The sequence below is a fragment of the Salmo salar genome, unplaced genomic scaffold (assembly GCF_905237065.1).
Source record: "Salmo salar unplaced genomic scaffold, Ssal_v3.1, whole genome shotgun sequence".
NCBI lineage: Eukaryota > Metazoa > Chordata > Actinopteri > Salmoniformes > Salmonidae > Salmo > Salmo salar.
In genome coordinates this window covers 530,001-540,000 of record NW_025547587.1, presented here as the reverse complement: position 1 = coordinate 540,000, position 10,000 = coordinate 530,001, and the positions used below count along the sequence as shown (strand labels likewise).

Here is a 10,000-nt window from a genome sequence, read left to right as displayed (position 1 = left end):
ATATGTACTTGGTCCAGTTCTAGTCACATTATAGTCCTCATATGTACTTGGTCCAGTTCTAGTCACATCATAGTCCTCATATGTACTTGGTCCAGTTCTAGTCACATTATAGTCCTCATATGTACTTGGTCCAGTTCTAGTCACATTATAGTCCTCATATGTACTTGGTCCAGTTCTAGTCACATTATAGTCCTCATATGTACTTGGTCCAGTTCTAGTCACATTATAGTCCTCATATGTACTTGGTCCAGTTCTAGTCACATCATAGTCCTCATATGTACTTGGTCCAGTTCTAGTCACATTATAGTCCTCATATGTACTTGGTCCAGTTCTAGTCACATCATAGTCCTCATATGTACTTGGTCCAGTTCTAGTCACATCATAGTCCTCATATGTACTTGGTCCAGTTCTAGTCACATCATAATCTTTCTAAATGTTAAATCTTTGAATGTTAGTCTGGGTTAAGAACATTTGCATTAGCCAGACCCTAGTCTATTTCACAACACCACTGCTGTGTTTAGTTGTTGGAGAGAGACCAGGCATACATAACATTCACCACCCCCCCCCCCCCAACACCCCATTTTAAGTAAATACTTGGCACATATATCGTCCCCAACCCCACTCCCTCAAGTGTGTACTTGGTCCAGCACCCCTAAGCCTAAAGGAAAGTATTTGTACTCAGGCATGGAGGGAAGCCTAAATCATTCTGCTACCCACGAGTGGTAAAGCGACCTTTGCTGGTTCTAACAGCAAACGATATTGCCACATCTTCAATTTAAGCCTACTAGAAAGTGTGTGCCCTCAGGCCTGGCTAAAGTCATTCCACTACCCAAAAATAGCAAAGCCCCCTTTACTGGCTCGAATAGCCGACCAATCAGCCTGTTACTCTATCGGGTTTAAATGACTAGCACACAGCTCAGACACCCATGCGTACCCCACAAGACATGCCACCAGAGGTCTCTTCACTGTCCAAGTTCAGTGAAGAGGTTTCTTCCTAGGTTCTGGCCTTTCTACTGAGTTTTTCCTAGCCACCGTGCCTCTACACCTTCCTGTTTGGGGTTTTAGGCTGGGTTTCTGTACAGCACTTTGAGACATCAGCTGATGTAAGAAGAGCTTTATAAATACATTTTTTTTTAATTTATCCCAGTCCCTGCCGCTGAAAAACATCCCCACAGCATGATGCTGCCACCACCATGCTTCAACGTTAGGATGGTGCAAGGTTTCCTCCAGACGTGATGCTTGGCATTCAAGCCAAAGAGTTCAATCTTGGTTTCATCAGACCAGAGAATCTTGTTTCTGATGGTCTGAGAATCTTAAGGTGCCTTTTGTCAAACTCCAAGCGGGCTGTCATGTGCCTTTTACTGAGGAGTGGCTTCCGTCTGGCCACTCTACCTTAAAGGCCTGATTGGTGGAGTGCTGCAGAGATGTTTTTCCTTCTGGAAGGTTCTCCGATCTCCACAGAGGAACTCTGGAGCTCTGTCAGAGTGACCATCTGGTTCTTGGTCACCTCCCTGACCAAGGCCCTTCTCCCCTGATTGCTCAGTTTGGCCGGGCGGCCAGCTCTAGGAAGAGTCTTGGTGGTTCCAAACTTCTTCCATTTAAAAATGATGGAGGCCACTGTGTTCTCGGGGACCTTAAATGCTGCATAAATGTTTTGGTACCCTTCCCCAGATCTGTGCCTCGACACAATGCTGTCTCGGAGCTCTACGGACAATTCCTTCGACCTCATTGTTGGTTTTTGCTCTGACATGCACTGTCAACTGTGGGACCTTATATAGACAGGTGTGTGCCTTTCCAAGTCATGTCCAATCAATTGAATTTACCACAGATGGACTCCAATGAAGTTGTAGAAACATCTCAAGGATGATCAATGGAAACAGGATCCACATGAGCTCAAAGGGTATGAATAAAAAACCTGTTTTCGTTTTGTGTGTGAAGATTGATTAGGGAAAAAAAGATTTAACACATTTTAGAATAAGGCTGTAACGTAACAAAATGTGGAAAAAGGGAAGGGGTCTGAATACTCTCAGAATGCACTGTATGTACTTGGTCCAGCTCCAGTCCTCCCTTTAAACCAGCCCCCAAGGTATGTACTTGGTCTTTCTCTCTTTCTCTCTCTCTCTCTCTCTCTCTCTCTCTCTCTCTCTCTCTCTCTCTCTCTCTCTCTCTCTCTGTCTCTTTCTCTCTCTCTCTATTTGTCTTTATCTCTTTCTCTCTGTCTCTTTCTCTGTCTTTCTGTCTCTCTCTCTCTAACTTCTACAATATATGTATAGGTTCAGTTGTAAACCTCTGTCTCTCGTCCTTCCGGTCGGGGGTGTGGTCAATTGTGAGTTTCTTGGCCCGCCCCTTCCTGCATAGCAACGCTCGGCTGTCCCCCACGCTAGCAACCACCAACTCCACACCGTCTCGTACCACGGCAACTGTCGCCGTGGTCCCCGCAGTCAGGAAGGAAGCTGGGGCAGAGAGAGAGAGAGAGAGAGAGAGTGGAGAGGGACAGAGAGGCACAGAAGAGAGAGAGAGAGAGAGAGAGAGGTGTTAGACAGAGGCAGGTGGAGTAGCCTAGTGTCCAATTGAGTACAATAATGCAAGCAGTCACGTAGTCACACATGGTACTGGACTGTAATATGCTCGATACTATACTATACTAACTTTACTGATCTATACTAACTAGACTGCCCTATACTATATACTATACAAATTATACTGCACTGTACTATACTATATACTAACTATACTGCTCTATACTATACCATATACTATATACCAACTATACTGCTCTATACTATATCATATACTATATACCAACTATACTGCGCTATACTATACTATACTATACTATACTACACTATACTATACTATACTATACTATACTGCTCTATACTATACTTTACAATATACCATACTAAATATACTGATCTATACTATACTACATACTATACTAACTATACAGCTATATACTATACTATATAATATACTAACTATACTGCTCTATACTATACCATATACTATATACCATACTATATACTACACTACATTAAGTATACTGCTCTATACTATACTATATACTATACAACTATACTATATACTATACTACACTATATACTATACCAACTATACGAACTATACAATACATATACCATACTAACTATACTATACTATATACAATACTAACTATACTGCTCTGTACTATACTATATACTACACTAAATATACTGCTCTATACTATACAATATACTATAGTTTACTATATACTATACTGTATACAATACTAACTATACTGCTCTATACTAGACTAGACTATATACTATACAAAATATACTGCTCTATAATATACTATACAATACACTATACTGCTCTATAATATACTATACTATATACTATACTGCTCTATAATATACTATACTATATACTATACTGCTCTATAATATACTATACTATACACTATACTGCTCTATAATATACTATGCAATACACTATACTGCTCTATAATATACTATACTATACACTATACTGCTCTATAATATACTATACAATACACTGTACTGCTCTATAATATACTATACAATACACTATACTGCTCTATAATATACTATACAATACACTATACTGCTCTATAATATACTATACTATACACTATACTGCTCTATAATATACTATACTATACACTACACTGCTCTATAATATACTATACTACACACTATACTGCTCTATAATATACTATACTATATACTATACTGCTCTATAATATACTATACTATATACTATACTGCTCTATAATATACTATACTATATACTATACTGCTCTATAATATACTATACTATATACTATACTGCTCTATAATATACTATACTATACACTATACTGCTCTATAATATACTATACTATATACTATACTGCTCTATAATATACTATACTATACACTATACTGCTCTATAATATACTATGCAATACACTATACTGCTCTATAATATACTATACTATACACTATACTGCTCTATAATATACTATACAATACACTATACTGCTCTATAATATACTATACAATACACTATACTGCTCTATAATATACTATACAATACACTATACTGCTCTATAATATACTATACTATACACTATACTGCTCTATAATATACTATACTATACACTATACTGCTCTATAATATACTATACTATACACTATACTGCTCTATAATATACTATACTATATACTATACTGCTCTATAATATACTATACTATATACTATACTGCTCTATAATATACTATACTATATACTATACTGCTCTATAATATACTATACTATATACTATACTGCTCTATAATATACTATACTATATACTATACTGCTCTATAATATACTATACTATACACTATACTGCTCTATAATATACTATACTATACACTATACTGCTCTATAATATACTATACTATATACTATACTGCTCTATAATATACTATACTATATACTATACTGCTCTATAATATACTATACAATACACTATACTGCTCTATAATATACTATACAATACACTATACTGCTCTATAATATACTATACAATACACTATACTGCTCTATAATATACTATACTATATACTATACTGCTCTATAATATACTATACTATATACTATACTGCTCTATAATATACTATACTATATACTATACTGCTCTATAATATACTATACTATACACTATACTGCTCTATAATGTACTATACTATATACTATACTGCTCTATAATATACTATACTATATACTATACTGCTCTATAATATACTATACTATACACTATACTGCTCTATAATATACTATACTATATACTATACTGCTCTATAATATACTATACTATATACTATACTGCTCTATAATATACTATACTATATACTATACTGCTCTATAATATACTATACAATACACTATACTGCTCTATACTATACTATATACTATACTGCTCTATAATATACTATACTATATACTATACTGCTCTATAATATACTATACAATACACTATACTGCTCTATAATATACTATACAATACACTATACTGCTCTATAATATACTATACAATACACTATACTGCTCTATAATATACTATACTATATACTATACTGCTCTATAATATACTATACTATATACTATACTGCTCTATAATATACTATACTATATACTATACTGCTCTATAATATACTATACTATACACTATACTGCTCTATAATGTACTATACTATATACTATACTGCTCTATAATATACTATACTATACACTATACTGCTCTATAATATACTATACTATACACTATACTGCTCTATAATATACTATACTATATACTATACTGCTCTATAATATACTATACTATATACTATACTGCTCTATAATATACTATACTATATACTATACTGCTCTATAATATACTATACAATACACTATACTGCTCTATAATATACTATACTATATACTATACTGCTCTATAATATACTATACTATACACTATACTGCTCTATAATATACTATACTATATACTATACTGCTCTATAATATACTATACTATATACTATACTGCTCTATAATATACTATACTATATACTATACTGCTCTATAATATACTATACTATACACTATACTGCTCTATAATATACTATACTATATACTATACTGCTCTATAATATACTATACTATATACTATACTGCTCTATAATATACTATACTATATACTATACTGCTCTATAACGCCAATGTCAACGTAACAGAACACTGACACAGCAGTTAAAACAACAACAACAAGAATCCCAAGACTGAAACTGGATCTCAGATGATTGTCTGGGGCCAAGTTAACTTCCTGTTTGGATCCACAGTGTATTACTGTCTGGGGCCAAGTTAACTTCCTGTTTGGATCCACAGTGTATTACTGTCTGGGGCCAAGTTAACCTCCTGTTTGGGTACACAGTGTATTACCGTCTGGGGCCAAGTTAACTTCCTGTTTGGGTACACAGTGTATTACTGTCTGGGGCCAAGTTAACTTCCTGTTTGGGTACACAGTGTATTACTGTCTGGGGCCAAGTTGACTTCCTGTTTGGATCCACAGTGTATTACTGTCTGGGGCCAAGTTAACCTCCTGTTTGGGTACACAGTGTATTACTGTCTGGGGCCAAGTTGACTTCCTGTTTGGGTACACAGTGTATTACTGTCTGGGGCCAAGTTAACCTCCTGTTTGGGTACACAGTGTATTACTGTCTGGGGCCAAGTTAACTTCCTGTTTGGATCCACAGTGTATTACTGTCTGGGGCCAAGTTAACTTCCTGTTTGGGTACACAGTGTATTACCGTCTGGGGCCAAGTTAACCTCCTGTTTGGGTACACAGTGTATTACCGTCTGGGGCCAAGTTAACTTCCTGTTTGGGTACACAGTGTATTACTGTCTGGGGCCAAGTTAACCTCCTGTTTGGGTACACAGTGTATTACTGTCTGGGGCCAAGTTAACTTCCTGTCTATAGTGTATTGTAACACAGTGGACCATATAGCCCATCTATAGTGTAACATAGTGGACCATATAGCCCATCTATAGTGTATTGTAACACAGTGGACCATATAGCTCATCTATGGTGAATTATTGTAACATAGTGGACCATATAGCCCATCTATAGTGTAACATAGTGGACCATATAGCCCATCTATAGTGTAACATATTGGATCATATAGCCCATCTATAGTGTAACATATTGGACCATATAGCCCATCTATGGTGTAACATAGTGGACCATATAGCCCATCTATGGTGTAACATAGTGGACCATATAGCCCATCTATGGTGTAACATAGTGGACCATATAGCCCATCTATAGTGTAACATAGTGGACCATATAGCCCATCTATAGTGTAACATAGTGGACCATATAGCCCATCTATGGTGTAACATAGTGGACCATATAGCCCATCTATGGTGTAACATAGTGGACCATATAGCCCATCTATGGTGTAACATAGTGGACCATATAGCCCATCTATAGTGTAACATAGTGGACCATATAGCCCATCTATAGTGTAACATAGTGGACCATATAGCCCATCTATAGTGTAACATAGTGGACCATATAGCCCATCTATAGTGTAACATAGTGGACCATACAGCCCATCTATAGTGTATTATTGTAACATAGTGGACCATATAGCCCATCTATAGTGTAACATAGTGGACCATATAGCCCATCTATGGTGTAACATATTGGACCATATAGCCCATCTATAGTGTAACATAGTGGACCATATAGCCCATCTATGGTGTAATAGTGTAACATAGTGGACCATATAGCCCATCTATGGTGTAACATAGTGGACCATATAGCCCATCTATGGTGTAATAGTGTAACATAGTGGACCATATAGCCCATCTATAGTGTAACATAGTGGACCATATAGCCCATCTATGGTGTAACATAGTGGACCATATAGCCCATCTATAGTGTAACATAGTGGACCATATAGCCCATCTATAGTGTAACATAGTGGACCATATAGCCCATCTATAGTGTAACATAGTGGACCATATAGCCCATCTATGGTGTAACATATTGGACCATATAGCCCATCTATAGTGTAACATAGTGGACCATATAGCCCATCTATGGTGTAACATAGTGGACCATATAGCCCATCTATAGTGTAACATAGTGGACCATATAGCCCATCTATAGTGTATTATTGTAACATAGTGTACCATATAGCCCATCTATGGTGTATTATTGTAACATAGTGGACCATATAGCCCATCTATAGTGTAACATAGTGGACCATATAGCCCATCTATGGTGTAACATAGTGGACCATATAGCCCATCTATAGTGTAACATAGTGGACCATATAGCCCATCTATAGTGTAACATAGTGGACCATATAGCCCATCTATAGTGTAACATAGTGGACCATATAGCCCATCTATGGTGTAACATATTGGACCATATAGCCCATCTATAGTGTAACATAGTGGACCATATAGCCCATCTATGGTGTAACATAGTGGACCATATAGCCCATCTATAGTGTAACATAGTGGACCATATAGCCCATCTATGGTGTAACATAGTGGACCATATAGCCCATCTATAGTGTAACATAGTGGACCATATAGCCCATCTATAGTGTATTATTGTAACATAGTGTACCATATAGCCCATCTATGGTGTATTATTGTAACATAGTGGACCATATAGCCCATCTATAGTGTAACATAGTGGACCATATAGCCCATCTATAGTGTATTATTGTAACATAGTGGACCATATAGCCCATCTATGGTGTATTATTGTAACATAGTGGACCATATAGCCCATCTATGGTGTATTATTGTAACATAGTGGACCATATAGCCCATCTATAGTGTAACATAGTGGACCATATAGCCAATTGAAGGAGTAGAGAAATAAATCAGGCAACAATGGAGATCTGGGATCCCCCCACAAAAAAAAAAAGCCAAAAACTGTTTCAGAAATACATTTGACAAAACTTATTTCAAAAGTGTTTTACCGCGATTGCACTAAGAATTGTTGTGCACTGACTGGCCACCGCACAGAGCCGGGTTCCTCTCTAGCTTTCTTCCTAGGTTCCTGCCTTTCTAGGGAGTTTTTCCTCGCCACGGTGCTTCTACATCTGTATTGCTTCCTGTTTGGGGTTTTAGGCTGGATTTCTGTATAAGAACATTTTGTGACATCGGCTGATGTTAAAAGGGCTTTATTGAAATTTTATTGATTGTCAGACTTCATCAGTGGAGGCGTGTGTGTGTGTGTAAGTGTGTGTGTGTGTGTGTAAGTGAGTGTGAGTGTGTGTGTGTGTGTGTGTGTCTTACCGTTGCCAAAGTAACTGAGGTGTGTGTATAGGGCTTTGTCCACCTCCAGAAAGGCTTGGGTCAGAGCCTTCTCCAGGTCATCCTCCTGCTGTAGGGCCTCTCTACAGACACAACACCGACATACATGTCAATGACATGATGAGAGAGAGAGAGAATAGAGAGAGCAAGAGAAAGAGAGTGCAAGAGAGAAAGAGAGAGCAAGAGAGAGAGAACAAGCGAAAGAAAGAGAGAGAAAGAGAGAGCAAGAGAGAGAGAGAGAGAGAGCAAGAGAGAGAGAGAGAGAGAGAGAGTCAATTTGGCATGAGGGTCTGCTATAAAAATGTATAGAAAGGGATGTTGGGGGAAAAACACACAACATTATAAAATCTGTGCACACAAACAACAAGTGTACGGCAACAAAATAAATGACACATTTCTTCCCACAGGCCCGTGGGGTGAGACAGGGATGCAGCTTGAGCCCCACTCTCTTCAACGAATTGGCGAGGGCACTAGAACAGTCTGCAGCACCAGGCCTCACCCTACTAGAATCTGAAGTCAAATGTCTACTGTTTGCTGATGATCTGGTGCTTCTGTCCCCAATCAAGGAGGACCTACAGCAGCATCTAGATCTTCTGTACAGATTCTGCCAGACCTGGGCCCTGACAGACCTGGGCCCTGACAGACCTGGGCCCTGACAGACCTGGGCCCTGACAGTAAATCTCAGAGAGACAAATAATGTTGTTCCAAAAAAGGTCCAGTTGCCATGACGACAAATGCAAATTCCGTCTAGACACCGTTGCCCTAGAGCACACAAAAACCTATACATACCTCGGCCTAAACATCAGCGCCACAGGTAACTTCCACAAGGCTGTGAACGAGCTGAGAGACAAAGCAAGAAGGGCCTTCTATGCCATCAAAAGGAACAACAAATTCAACATACCAACTAGGATCTGGCTAAAAATACTTGAATCAGTTATAGAACACATTGCCCTTTTTGGTTGTGAGGTCTGGGGTCCGCTCACCAACCAAGAATTCACAAAATGGGACAAACACCGAATTGAGACTCTGCATGCAGAAATCTGCAAAAAATATCCTCAGTGTACAACGTAAAACACCAAATAATGCATGCAGAGCAGAATTAGGCCGATACCCACTAACTATCAAAATCCAGAAAAGAGCCGTTAAATTC

At 37.8% G+C, this 10,000-nt stretch overlaps 1 protein-coding gene across 1 annotated transcript in view; it reads right to left on the bottom strand.

The window, feature by feature from the left end:
- Positions 1-10,000, bottom strand: part of ppm1ka (protein phosphatase, Mg2+/Mn2+ dependent 1Ka) — an 18,116-nt gene that overhangs the window by 3,081 nt on the left and 5,035 nt on the right. Inside the window, exons 4-5 of the mRNA XM_045711409.1 lie at positions 8,833-8,933; positions 2,288-2,453 (exon numbers count right to left, since the gene is read on the bottom strand). Coding sequence (XP_045567365.1) covers positions 2,288-2,453; positions 8,833-8,933 — 267 coding nt within the window. The remainder of the gene's footprint in view (positions 1-2,287; positions 2,454-8,832; positions 8,934-10,000) is intronic.